The sequence below is a fragment of the Coptis chinensis genome, chromosome 3, assembly GCF_015680905.1.
Source record: "Coptis chinensis isolate HL-2020 chromosome 3, ASM1568090v1, whole genome shotgun sequence".
Taxonomy (NCBI): Eukaryota; Viridiplantae; Streptophyta; class Magnoliopsida; order Ranunculales; family Ranunculaceae; genus Coptis; species Coptis chinensis.
The window spans coordinates 13810280-13825199 of record NC_141458.1 but is presented as its reverse complement, the minus strand read 5'-3'; the positions used below and the strand labels follow the sequence as shown (position 1 = coordinate 13825199).

Sequence of the window (14920 nt, the reverse complement as noted above, 5' to 3'; positions counted from 1 at the left end):
AATTCTCATGATAAAAAAAAGAGATAAAGAGGGGAAGGAAGAGTTGAGTCAGTAATTCTCTTACCGAACTGAATTTCCTATTTATGATAATTTATGTCAATTCTTTTCCTTTCATTTTTTCCCCATTTGAACAACATAAGTTATAGATATTGGTTCATAAAGTGCCAGATATTGATTTTATTAATGATATTAAGGTATAAACAGTTGGATCCCTCTATGAGTGGAACTGTGGAAGAGGTGAGGAACCTATTTTTCGTGACAAAGAAGGTGAGAAACATTTTGTTTAGTATTTAATTTTTATGATTAGACTAGTTGTAAGTTGTAGCACATGCATCTGATAAATTATTGCTCCAGGAAAACGCATATTGAAGGAGGAGGTCTTAAAGTTACAAAAAAGGGAAGCAAAGCCCAAGGTATTTTTAGACACAATATGTCTTGCTTTCGTATCTTATGTTCAACTGTATGAAGTGATTGCCAATTTTTGTTTAGGGGGTTTTTGGTTGTGGGTTTACTTTGCTCCTTTTGATTACCCTTTTAAAGTTGTGCTTTCTATTTTATGATAAACTTCTTATTTCAGTGTCTATAGTATATTAGAGTAGTACTATCTATCGCACAAGTATGCTTATGCCACCTTAATCATGGTCAATTTGCAGTCCTTCATTAAATGCCTCTTGATGGAATACATGCTGTGGTGGCTCAATTAGGGAAAAGATGCCAGGTCCACGGACACTGAGTGGGATGCAGCATAACGAGGTAAGCTGGAGAGTATATGATCATGACCGCGAAACCCTAAATCGCGGATATGGCACAGGTATGACTTCAAGAGGGACCGATGGATGAAGGGAGAGAGGAACGGTCTGGATGGGGCATCTCCACAGAGGAGTGAAGACCAAGTCAGTGGGACACGGAATGGGGGGCACTTTAAGACGTTAACCTGGGGAGCAGGTGAATAGAACCGCGGAACCTTAGATTGCGGACGTGGCTTAGGTACGACAAATGGAGGAGCCATCCGATAAGTGGACAGATGGACGACCCAGAAAGGAGGGGGTGGGATATAAAAAGAAGAGGATGGGGACAAAAAAAGGGAGGAGGACGAGAAGAAATAGAATTGAGGCAAGAGAGAAAAATAATGAGAAGAGTGGATTGAATAGTGAGTTTTGAACTTCAAGTTTTTATTCAATTTTATAGATTTGGTTTTTAGGTTCTTACATTTGGCACCATCTGTGGGGAACAGTATAAAAGCAAGATAGAAATGGCACCTAAGAGACGAGTGGGTAGATCGAGGAGGGTGGCGGTGCAGGAACCGGTGCCAGAGGCAGTGGTTGAGGAAGAAGGAGACAGAGGAGAGGAACAAGTAGTAGAAGAGGCCCAGCTCATGAGAGAGGAGATTGGGAGGTTAAGAGAGGAAAATGACGAGTTGAGAAAGGAGATGGAAAGGGAAGAAGAAGAGACAGGCGAGGAGCCAAGTGAGAGCGCGGAAGAAGAAGAGGAGGGGCCGAATCTTATGTAAAACCTAGTGACCGGCCTGACAGTCGAACAAGTACAAGAGATGATAAACAATGATAGAGAAGCTAACCAGCAGCAGACGAAGGGAAGGGGGGGGGGTGGTAGCCAGGCTAAACCACAATCCGTTAGCGGACGGAATCTGGGCTTCAGAAGTCCCAAAGCATTTCAACCAGCCTAGGTTCGAGAGGTACGACGGTAAAGGAGACCCGGTGGATCACATCTTGCATTTCTGACAGCAGATGCCTCTATGGCAAGAATCCCGATATGATGGGTTGCGTTGCATGCTGTTCCCGGCTAGCCTAAAAGGAGGGGCGTCAGACTGGTATTACCGGTTACCAGCGAGAAGCATATGGAACTTTCAAGAATTGGAACAGGCATTTATAGATCACTTCATACATCAGAAAAAGCGGGTGGTGGATATCGCGACTTTATTCAATGTTCGACAAAGATCCGCGGAGTCAGTGCGGGAGTACCTATGTCGGTTCAAGGCAGAGACATTGAAGGTCGAAAATCTATATGAGAGAACTGCGGTGATCACCTTTGAAAGAGGGTTGCAGCCAGGAACCGGAGTACACCAGTCGGTGGCGAAAAACGAGATTGCAACCTTACATGAACTGTACCCGCGAGTGGAGAAGTATATCAGATATGAGGACAGTATACATAAGGAGTCTAAGAGATCTAGGAAGGCAGTGTTATCACTGGAGAAAGACGGGGAGCAAAGAAAGGCGGGAGCACCCAAAAAAAAACGGCAGGGGTACCGCGGGTACCCGGCAAGGGCAGAAAGGAGCCGAGAAGGGATTCGACAGGAAAATAGGGAAAGGAAGCCATACCGCGAGATAGATGTGACATTGCTGAATAGACCCTTGAGCGAAATATTACCGTTGATTAAGAACCTGCAGGGATATGAAGGGCCGCAAAATACCCCAGGGGAGCTGCCAGATAAGCATTTTTGCGCCTATCATCATATACACAATCATGAGACCGACGATTGTTATGCGTTAAAATGGATGGTTCAATGTTTGGTGGAAAAAGTAAAGATGAGAGAGTTTATAAGGGGGGCGCAGAATGAGGAATGGGTGCCGCGGCAGGACCGAATATTAGGAACTATTAATGTAATCTTTAGTGGGGAGGTGCTGGGTCATAATGCCCATAGGGACAGGGTGAGAAGAACGGCTAGCATCCAGCAGATCAATGATGGGACAGAGAGACCGCGAGCACGAGCAGGGGTAGTGGAGGACAAAGATGAGGTCGTCTTTAGTAGTGCAGACTTACGGGCTGTAGATTTTTCACATGAAGATGTGTTGGTCATCACAGTAGCAATGGGCAACTACATGGTGAAAAAGGTGCTGATATATTGTGGTAGTGCAGTGGACTTGCTGTTTAAAGGAGCCTTGGAAGAAATGGGGATGGATCATAGGCAGTTAAGACCTCTGCGGACTAATTTGTACGGGTTTAATGGGAGTATGACGGAGCCTATGGGAGAACTTTTGTTGCCAGTAACCACAGGTCCGGTGACAGTATTCGCACGGTTTATGGTGGTAGATTCCTCTTCTTAGTACAATGCAATTTTGGGGAGGCGGTGGATTCATGAGATGAAGGCGGTCCTATCAACATATTATCAAGTGATTCGGTTCCCTACCCTAACGGGCATGTATGAAGTTTGCGGAGATTAAGTGACGGCTAAGAACAGTCACAGGGGCACTGTGAAACGGTTGATCCGCGGACCGGAAGAGGAGAGCTCGAACCCGAGGAAGAGGTAGGCATAGCAATTACAGTGCACCACAGTGGAGGAAAAGGTAGAGGCAACTGCGATACCGAAGACACTGGACGAGGTTGAAGTAGTAAATATTGGAGGTGAGGATGAGAGGTTTATCGCGATAGGATCAAGCTTGTCGGATGAATGGAAAAATAAGTTAATACCATTATTGACAGAAAGCAGGGACGTGTTTGCATTGTCGATTGAGGAGGTTACGGGATTGGACCCGGAGTTTGCGTGTCATCGGCTGCACATGAAAGAGGATTCGAAGCCGGTGAGGCAGAAGATGAGGAGCATCAGACCGAAGTATGTGGAGGGCGTCCGTGAGGAGGTTGCGCGGTTGAAAGGAGCCTGAATAATATGTAAAGTGGAATTCACAGATTGGCTATCCAATGTGGTCGCGGTACCTAAAAAGAATAGCAAGGTTCATATGTGCGTTGATTTTATAGATGTGAATGCAGAGTGTCCGAAGGATAGTTATCCCATGCCGTGGGTAGATGAGCTGGTGGATAGGATAGTAAGATTCGAAATATTCTCATTCATGGATGCATCTATGGGGTATATCCTAGGTTGCGATGTATGGGCTAGATCAGGAAAAGACAGCATTTGTAGTAGAAGGTGGCACGTACTGCTATACGAGGATGCCATTTGGGCTGAAGAACGCCGGAGCCACTTTTCAGCGATTGGGGGAGAAAATATTTGAGAGCAAGATCCAGAAAGGGATTGAAATATATATAGACGACATGGTGGAGAAGATCATGTCTAAGGAGGAGCATTTAGAGGGCTTGAGGGAGACATTTGGGATCCTACGAAAGTACAATTTGAAGTTGAATCCAGAGAAATGCACTTTCGGAGTGACCACAGGAAAGTTCTTGGGATACATTGTTACTCATCGGGGAATATAGGCTAATCCCGAATAGATAAGAGCCTTGATAGAGATGTCGTCACTGCAGAATGTCAAAGAGGTGCAGCGGCTTGCGGGCAGTGTAGCAGCTTTGAATAGGTTCATTTCCAAGTCATCTGATAAATGTAGACCACTGTATAGATTGTTGAGAAGCACCCCGGACTTCACGTGGACAGCGGAGTGTGAAGAGGGGTTTCAAGAGCTAAAGAGGTACTTGGGCAAAGCGCCATTGTTGTCTCGACCGGAACAGGGGGAGAAGTTGTAGTTGTATTTGGGGGCTACCGAGTATGCAGTCAGCTCAGTGCTTGTCCGACTGGTCGACATAGTAGAAAAGTCGGTGTACTTTCAGAGCAAAACATTGCTGGACGCAGAGACGCGGTATAGTAGAATTGAAATGCCTTAAGGACAGAAAAGTCAGGGAGAATGTTGAAATGGGCCGTGATGCTCAGTGCGTACGAGGTACAATATCAGATAAGGACAGCAGAAAAGGCACAGGCAGTGACTGAGTTCCTAGCTGAGTTCCCCGTGGAGGATCCCACTTGGGGAGAGGAGATGGTCATGAAACCAGAGAGGGAGGGGGAGCCCGACTTATTAGATCCTTGGGATAAAAAGAATGGATGAAGGGTATTCTCAGACGGATCTACCACTGATGCATGCAGCGGCATAGGAGTTGTGCTAGTTACGCCAGACAATCACAGAATAGAGCAAACTATGAAACTAGGCTTCGCGGCAACCAGTAACGAAGCAGAATATGAGGCGGTGATAGCGAGGTTGAGAATGGCTGGGGATTTGGGAGTAAAGGAGTTTACTGTATATTATGACTCAAATTTAGTGGTGTGTCAGGCTAATGGAGGGTTTGATGCGTGGTGTCCGCGAATGGCTAAATATTTGAAGGTAGTGCAAGAAAGGTCCAGTAAGTTTGAGAAGCTGCGGTTTGTCCATTTTGGTCTCCGCGAGAATAGGCATGCGGACGCCCTGGCATACGTGGCGGTAGCCATACCCGGGTCAGAGGAAAGAGTGATACGAGTATGAAGATTGGAGAGGCCAAGCATGGGGGAAGTGGTAGAGGTGTGTCAGATTATAGAAGAAGAAGGGGGTGGATGGACCCCATCAGGCACTTCTTGAAAGGAGGGGAGGTGGTAGACAAGAAGGAGAAAAGAAGGAGAAAAGAAGATGGGAACAAGCATCTCAGAGATATGTTCTGCTAAAAGGAGAATTGTATCGGAAGAACTTTAACGGGCCTTTGTTAAAATGCTTAGGTTTGCAGCTATCGAAAGAGGTGATGGCAGAATTGTATGAAGGGGATTGCAGGAGCCACTCCGCAGGAAGGACTACTGCGCACTGGCTCTTGACACAAGGTTACTTCTAGCCCCATATGAAGAAGGATGCGGTGGAATTCGCTAAGAAATGTGACAAGTGCCAAAGATTTTCATAGTTGATATTCGCCCCCGCAGAGCCCCTGCATAATATCTCAAGTCCGTGGCCTTTTACTATGTGGGCGATGGATATCGTGGGACCATTGCCCATGGCTAGCGACAAAAGGAGGTATATGCTGACGGCCATGGACTACTTCACAAAATGGATAAAAGCTATTCCATTGCAGTAGGTAAAAGAGACGCAAGTGATAAAGTTTCTATGGGAAAATATCATATGCCGGTTTGGGTTGCCGTATGCCATCATTGCAGATAATGGAACACAGTTCACCGGAGCTAAGGTGGCGGCTACAAAGTGAAACAAGGGTTCTCTGCCCCCTACAACCTCGAAGGCAACGGTCAGGCGGAATCTTCCAACAAGACGATATTGAATAATCTGAAAAGAAAATTGGAAGATGGAAGGGCGCGTGGGCCGATGAGTTGAACCATGTTCTTTGGGCTTATCGAACGACACTGCGGACAACCACCAAAGAGACCCCATTCGCCTTAGCATATGGATTCGATGCCATGATCCCGTCGAAAATGGTGGCGAATACTATGAGAACCAAGGCTGTGGAAGAGGGGTCGAATTGGCGCATCTTGGCCAGGGATTTGAATTTGGCGGAAGAGAAAAGAGATTCAGCGCGCATCCAATTAGAAGAGTATCACAGGAGATTACAGAGGCAATACAACAACCGGGTCAGGCCGTGACAGTTTAGGATAGGGGAATTGGTGCTTCGCAGGGTGACTCCAAACACGAAGGAAGAAAGGGACGGGAAGTTGGGTCCAAATTGGGAGGGGTTGTACACCGTGGTGGAGGTAGGAGGATCTGGTACCTATAAATTGCAGACAATGAAAGGCAAACGAATAGAAAAGCCGTGGAATGTAAGGATGCTGAAGAAATTTTACAACGGAATGTACTGAAATTATGAAGCATTGTAAGGAAGGTCCAAAGTAAAGGACTAGAGTTGTCTATAAATATATAAAACCATAACACTTTTGTGAAAGAAAGATATGTTTATTATGTGATTTTTGAGTGAGAATGCGAAACACCGAATAGAGATACGAGAGACGCATGGGGCAAGGAGAGTGCCTCAGCAGTCTTACCAGAGGGGAGGCAGCGGAGGGGATGAGCCTTTCGCTGACAACAGAGATGGAAGGATCCCGGAACAAAAAGAGTTGTTCCAGCGGGATTGAGAGCTTGACCGAGCCCGCGGAGTGGGATGAGCCCTTCTCGGGTAAGAGATGCAAGAGACACGTGGGGCAAGGGGAGAGGCCCCAGCACGCTTCTACTCATATCAAAGCGAGAGGGGGTGAGCCCTTCGCTGACAATAGAGATGGAGGGAGCCTGGAACAAAAAGAGTTGTTCCAGCGGTCTTGAGAGCTTGACCGATCCCGCGGAGTGGGATGAGCCCTCCGCGGGTCAGAGATGCAAGAGACACATAGGGTAAGGGGAAGGCCCCAGCACGCTTCCACGCATATCAAAGCGAGAGGCAGCGGAGGGGGTGAGCCCTTCGCTGACAATAGAGATTGAGGGAGCCTGGAACGAAAAGAGTTGTTCTAGCTGGTTTGAGAGCTCGACCGAGCTTGCGGAGTGGATGAGCCCTCCGCAGGTCAGAGATGCAAGAGACACGTGGGGCAAGGGGAGAGACCCCAGCAGGCATCAACGCTTATCAAAGCGATAGGTAGTGGAGGGGGTGAGCCATTCGCATGCTTGAGAACCTGACCGAGCCTGAGGAGTGAGATGAGCCCTCCGCGGGTCAGAGGACCAGGGAAAGACTATAGGGGTGTAAATGTGCATGAGGGTATACTTTGCAAATCAGACAGGCAGATAAAGCTCGAAGATAAAGATGAGACATACATGTAAAGTGAAACCAAACATCGAAATGTAATAAACATAAGCGACTCAAATCACAAGTTAGTGACAAGGTTTAATACAAAATAGAACTAGGGCATTCCCTAGGTGGATTCCTCAACCATCATCTCCTCAGTGGTTCCTTCGGCAAGGGCAGTAGGGGTCTCTTCAGTGGCAGCCACGGGAAGGGAGTCTTCGCCCATCACCTGGTCCTTAGGGGTGACCTCAGAGGCCGTGACTCCATCCCTAGTGACCACCAGGGATTCAATCACCAGGGTGGCAGGATTCTCGGGAAGAAGACAACCTTCCTGGGTGAGCCACTCAAGTTTTTCCTGGATCTTTTGAGCCACCCTCTTGTCTGCTAGGGATTTGAAGCGGTCTTGGAGAATCGTCATGTCAGACTGATACTGCTCCATCAGTTTGGCGGTATCCTCTGTGTGGGTCTGGATAAGGGCGGTCGTTGTCTTCTGGTACTGAAGGGTGAGAGCGTCCAAATCCAGCTGGTGTTTACGGAGGAGTGCTTCCCTTTGCTAGCTTAGACGTTCGTTGACCGAGTCTATGTAACATTGATGAGAGGACTCCGCGGTCGCGAGTTCGTCTTATGCCCTGACTTTGGCCAAGTTGGCAGCTGTCAGATCCTATTGGAGTTCGGCATAAGAAGCTCTTAAACCAGTGGGGCCGTTGAGTTCTTGCTCCAAGATTGTCACCTTCGTCTTGGCGCTGAACAAACCGCAGATCATAAAGGAGATGTCCAGGCTTACCTGGGATCAGAGAGGAAGATGGATTAAAAAAAAAAAAAGTTGTGTACCCTTTCCCAGTTGGTGTACAAGGAGGTGCGGTGCTGGTCAAAAGAACCCCCATCCACGTAGGCTATGTCCTTAGGCAAGTGAGTGTTGTAGAACAAGGAAGAGGCCACAACAGCATTGTCAAAAGCGGAGTCTACCATGTTTAAGATATGATTGCGTACCTTGAAAATAGGACGGAAGTCCTCTACGGTGGCAATATCGGAGGACGGGGCAGTAGGCGGAATTGGTTCTTTACCAGGGCAGCGTGTGCAGGGCGAGGAAACAGCAGGGTGAAGGGGTGAAGAGGCCGGGGCTTGTTCTGTGGGGGCTGAGTCCCGCTGAGTGGTGGCGGCAGGCTCATCGGAGGCAGATGTCTGCTGTCTCTTAGAGGGGGGTTGGTCAACAAGAGTGGGAACCCTGCTGGAGGGAACTTCCATCACCCCCCCTCTTCATCAGAGCCACTGTCAAACAGCTTTTGCTTATAACATCCATGTCAGCGGAAAGAGAGGGATGAGAGGTATATTGATCGTCCTAGGAGGAGATGGAGCGGTATGATGGGACGTGTTCTGGTGCAGAAGAGCGGGGTGGATCAGGAGATTCAAGGGGCGCAGGGGAATGAGAGGAGGTGGAGGACGGAAAAAGGGTCTGGATAGACCGCTGATGTGTTGTGGATCTAGGACGGGCAGCAATAGAGTCGCGATAGTGGGGTGGATACCTAGCCGATTGGCTTGGGCAGCACCTAGGTCGCGGAGTCGTTGAAAAACAGGGCAGGTGATCTGGGCATAAATTTGGGATTTGGAATTCGAACGCCAACCTGCAAACAAGTGAGACCATGGATTAATGGATAGTTAGAATAGCACAACAAGAAAGCTGAAGAGAGAGACCATGGATTAATGGATAGTTAGAATAGCACAACAAGAAAGCTGAAGAGATCTAGGAACTCACCACTGGAGATGAAGGCGAGATGGTTAAGCGTTAAATCAGAAGGAAGGTCTGCGGATAGAAAGTTGCCTGATACATAGAGCGGGTAGTGGTGCCACGAAGGAGGAATGATTGCTTCATAGGTCGAACACAAAAGGACTGGTACCCGACACCTACATCTTTAGTACTCTTCTTGATGTAATATTGAGAAAAGATATCACGGCTACTTATTTGGGGGTCGCCAGTTTTGTTATATGAATTCGTGGCATACATAATCCGCCAGAAATTACCGATGCCTTGGCATGGGGGGATGTTGAAATGGTTATATACCTCGACATCTAAGCGAGAGAGGGGAAGCCATAGACCGGCAACAATCTGGCTTACGATAACAACCAGATACCCTGGGCGGTGGGGAACCAAGTGAGGATAGTGGGTAACAGAGGGCACGTGCTCTAATTCTATGTTGGACGGGATCTCATAGGCAGCCCTAATAGCCCCCAAATTAGGTCTACGATATCTAGATGGAGGTGGTAGCAGAGTGCCCTGGCGGCCAGAGGTAGAAGGGGCCACAACAGGATCAAGAGGGGTTGGGGACGCTACCTCAGTAGAATGAGAAGAGGTTGAGGCACCGGAGCCGGGACCCGACATCGGGAAAATAGATGAATGGAGTCTGGTGCGAAACCAATTCAAATAAAAGTGGAAACTAAAGAAAGACAAGGCTAGAAAACTTACCAAGGGAAGCGAGTAGCCTGAAGAGAATGCCTGGAAGATGAGGAAGTCAGCAAAGGGAAGGAGAGAGTACCCACAAGCTGGAAGTTGGCCGGTGGAGAGAAAGGGGGCAGAGCAACAGATGAGCGAAAGAGATGTGTAGAAGGAAAAATGGGAGAGGAAGGGGAAGAAGGAGAGGTTATATAGGGGAGGGGTAAAAGGGTACTTTCAGAGAGTTGGGAAAATCTAAGAGACAAGGGGTAAAACGGTAATTGTGGAGAATTGGGGAAAAGGAAGTGACGAGACAGGGAGCCAGCCGAAGGGAAATGCGTGTCAGCACAAGGTATAAAAAACGGCCGAAAACGCGCGTGATGATTACACCCAACATCACACGCAACCCAATGAGTGGATATTAAAGTGCACAGAGAATGAGGCGATGATGGTTCTTGACCCCGGGTCCCTCATTATGACCGCGGAATCAAGAAGGGGCATTTGTGGTGGCTCAATTAGGGAAAAGATGCCAGGTCAGTGGACACTGAGTGGGATGCAGCATAATGAGGTAAGCTGGAGAGTATATGATCATGACTTCAAAACCCTAAATTGCAGACGTGGCATGGGTACGACTTCAAGAGGGATCGATGGATGAAAGGAGAGAGGAACGGTCTGGATGGGGCATCTCCATAGAGGAGCGAAGACCAAGTCAGCGGGACACGAAATGGGGGGCACTTTAAGACATTAACCTGGGGAGCAGGTGAATAGAACTGCAGAACCCTAGATTGCGGACGTGGCCTAGGTACGGCAAATGGAGGAGCCATCCGATAAGTGGACAGATGGACGGCCCAGAAAGGAGGGGGTGGGATATAAAAAGAAGATGATGGGGATAGAAAAAGGGAGGAGGACGAGAAGAAATAGAACAGAGGCAAGAGAGAAAAATAGTGAGAAGAGTGGAGTAAATAGTGAGTTTGTGTTTGAACTTCAAGTTTTTATTCAATTTTATAGATTTGGTTTTTAGGTTCTTACATGTGCCAACTTTTCTAAAGGTTGCTATTTCCACACTTCAGCATGGAGGTCCTTCTTCCGGTTTTGCATTTGGCATTTGGAATTGCAAGATCATCTTTGGTTTTACACTAAAGGTTAGATGACTACTTTTTGTTTAGTTTTCCACAGGCCTTTCCAAAATGAGTATGTATTATCTCAATTCAGCAAGTAAAAATGCCTTAAAGAATTAGAATGTAGCAGGTCTAAAAAACGATATCACTGCCATGTAAACTAGGAAGGGTTGCAATCTTTAAGGTGACACAATCATAGATTATCCCAACCCTAAATAAACCAATTTTGTAATTCTATACCTTGATTATTGATTCCAAATATAAATTGAATAATATCGTTGAGTTGAATTAAGGTGTAGCAGTGATTCATGTTGCTTCTTTGTCATTGCGCCACTAAACAGTTTATGTATTTGTATTTCTGCTGGTATTTTTTTTTTGTTGAATTCATATAATACTTAATGCTCAAGATAGCCATTCTGTTTACAGATATGAATGAATGGTAGTTTTGGTCATGTTAATTCTAGCTCAGAAGCACATCCAAGTAGATTTCGTTTTGGTGGGCAAATTGCAAATTGGTTATTTATGCAACCAAGAGTTGAATTTATGCGGTCTTGATAGCCAACGGCTGGGATTTAATCTAAAGGTGGATACATCAAATGGTGTGAGTTGGATTAGAATTAATTAGGGCAATAAATAAGATGATCAGAGTTAAATTTTGTTGGAAGAAAACCCAACGTTAAAAGTCCCACGAACTCCCCACCAATTTAACCAACTAAACTCTTCGTTCTCCATCTCCCTCCTTCTATCCCTCCATTTACCCCTCACTTTCCTCTCCCTTTCACTTGGGTTGTGGTAGCACCATGAATCATCTACCCCTAATCTTAATAGCATCTTTAACTCACTTTCATTTAGGTCGCCACTTTGGTTCTCCTTCTGTTTATGTAAGCCTTTTTCTTCTATTTAGGTCGTCAATTTAAATTTCTAGGGTAAGTTTACAATTACGGTTTTGCAGGTTCCTAAAATAACTCTTTCACAACTTGCTAATAATGTTGCACAGGAGGAAAATCAAACAAGTCAGATATGAAACTTTTGTTTTTTCATAAATAGGAAAAATGGTATTCAATTTCTGTAGTTGCCTAATAGAAAATAGCAATTTTTGTAATTGTTAATTGAGTGTAGCAGGAACACTTCTAATGAGGTTTAAACCTTAGAGTTTAAATTTAAGTCGTTCACCAACCTTATTAGAGTTTCTATTTTAAGTCCTTCCTTTGTTTCGGATGAAGAAGCTTAGAGTTAATCACTCTCTTTGCTCACTGTCATTGTCTACAAATTAAAATCAATTCCCAACGGTGGACTTCACATTCTCAACAGGTATTAACTCTTACATCTTCTTCTTCCTCATATTTTGTTTTTCATATTATGGGTAAATCATATTTAAAAAAACTTTGGTTATCGGTGTTGGGGCCAATCCCTCACCATTTGTTAGAACGACCTCATGAGATCAGGTGGAAGGAGCTTAACCGATCTGCTCACATTGCTTAAAGAATGGAAATCGTATATCTCTCTTTAAAACTTTGCTTAATAGTTCCTCCGAATAATGGCCCTTTCGCTCAATGTCTTATCCATACCAAATGGCCTAGGATTTTTAGGCTTTGCTTTGTGTCTTTTTTCATTTAATTTTTGAAGCTTTGTTTTTGAACTGCATACCAAATTCGCCTTGCTTTGTTGTCGTTGTGTCGTCATCTCTAATCATTTACTTCTACCCTATAATAATGCTTGGTAGTTTGTCTGACCAAACCGCATTTTGAGAGTGTGTTAACCCCATTTCTAACATTGTTAATAAATCTTACATCTGTTTCAGAGTTTTGCAATGGAAAGCATGAAGTTCTTCTTCCAGAATTAATTTGTTTCTTCCTTCGTTCTTATTATTTAAGCGCAACACTTTTTGGTTACTTTAAGTTCGCTTTAACTTCAAGCATGCAGGAGCAAGTTGATGCGCACACGGTGATTGAAGTCAAGGTATGCCTGAAATTGTTGACTGGTGTTAAAGTGTGCACATTCTTTAAAATGTGTTGTATATTTGGACAAATTTATCGCTTAATGTGTTTTAAGTTTGTCATTCCATTTTACTCTGCAGAGAAATGTAGAAATGTATCAGGCAACAATTCGTGACAAAGTTCAAACTCAAATGGTCAAAGAAGTTGAGGTATGCATATTATTCTTATCACTGTTACTGTTTAGGAGGCATGCGTCCCAGACTTACAACTTTATCGATGATTAGTCACACTACCCACATTTTTTTTTAATCACAACAGTCAGACTTACAAGTTCATAAATCAAGGTTAAGGAAGCAACTTCAAACTAAAGTTGTGCAAGAAATCAGGGTTCAAGTATATTTTTAGGGTATGCGTATAATTGTTTTTACTAGCAAATTTGTTTTTGCCGCATGTCTTAATTTAGTTTCTAACAACAACCAACTGTTCAAGTTCAACAAAGGTGAGGGAGAAACTTCAAACCTCAAACTATTAATGAAACTATGGTGCGTATATCTTCTTCCACTATTAAGAAAATAATAATGGTGCCAAGGATTGTCCTACTATAGAGACAATGGTACCATGAATATCAACTCTATCATCCAATTATGCTCAAGTCTATTGGCAATGTTGCAAGTCTCATTGGCTTGCTCTTTTGAATTTGTCATTATTGTTTGTATTTTTCACCTGTGAAGTAATTACATATCTTTGTGACTTACTTAGCAGTCTATATCTGTTGGGAATATAGGGAATGTTGGAGCCACTGCAAACACATGTGAAGAACAACTAACAAGTGTGGTCTGGATGCAGACAATAAAAAGACCTTGCATCTTTATGAAGAATCAAAGTCTAAAGTGCAGAATGAAAATGTCAGTTTTCTTTAATGGAAGTGACATGCTCCCTTTGTGCCCTTTTGCTGAGTAAAATCATATATGAACAAAGTGAACAACAATAGACTAGAACATTCAAGGCACTTCCTGCTTTAAATATATATCTTCAATTTGGCTACTGCATATAACTATATAAGTACATATGGCATGGATGCAAGCTTGGTGTGCTTTCACAATGGATAGGTTCTAGACGATTAGTATGCTAGAAATTGAGGTTAAGAGACTAGAGCTTTACCAATTATCTATATTTCGTTAGGTCAACTTGCAACAAACAATTTCATTAAGTACCCTTGGATGGCGGTTTTCTATTTGTGTTATTAGTTATCTTTTAGATTATACTTTTTACCTTGTAAAAGACGGCTACTGCATGCTAAGTTTTTATCTACTCATCAGGAGGACTCTCAATCCAGAAGGAAAGCCAAATTAAAGCATTATCAAAAAGGGAAAGGAAAATTCAGGAGCAGGAAAAGCACATGCAAGAACAAGAATTTGAAAGAGCATTTTTCAGGGAGTTCGAGCCGGACAATGTATGAAGTGCAGTTTAGATATCCTCCTCGGACTGTTTTCTTGGTTTCAAATTTTCAATGTTGTGAAAGGATTTTCTGCAGGTCATGGGTTTTGTACTGTGGCTTCATGTATTCTTTATAATAGTTTTTTGTCGTTGTCTGTTTCTTTGGTTTCTTACAGTGTTGTGCAAAGAAGTCTTTTAGTAATTTGTCTTAGCTCTTGCTACCCCAAGAATAGGGCTATTGGAATTTTGATTTTGGCATTATTTTAAGATCTATCTATGGTTTCAAAATTCAGGCAACTATATAATTCTTTCAGTCACTTTTTTTTTTGGCAAAATAATTGTTGGATATCTTTCTGCACTTTCTTTGTTGGTCACTCTTCTTGCCTCAGTATCGTACACAACCTTCTTTCACTATTTGATTTATAACAATCATAGGACACTTTTCTCTTCTTCTAATCCCTACCAAAATAGACTTCTCTCCTAAAATAAAGTTCGTTCTGCCATTCTTGAGTGTTTAAAAGAAGGTAAAAAAAAAAAGTTGTTGGTGAGGCACTTTCTATAATTAATTGTGTTTTATCTTTGCGGGAGGG

General features: G+C 44.2%; 1 protein-coding gene across 1 annotated transcript; it reads left to right on the top strand.

Moving 5' to 3' along the window:
• The first annotated feature begins 1745 nt into the window (after positions 1–1745).
• LOC147508085 (uncharacterized) lies at positions 1746–3617 on the top strand. Its single transcript, XM_086596823.1, has 2 exons — positions 1746–3017; positions 3303–3617. The coding sequence occupies exons 1-2, from the start codon at positions 1746–1748 to the stop codon at positions 3615–3617; spliced, it is 1587 nt and encodes a 528-aa protein (XP_086452949.1).
• Positions 3618–14920: the final 11303 nt, after the last annotated feature.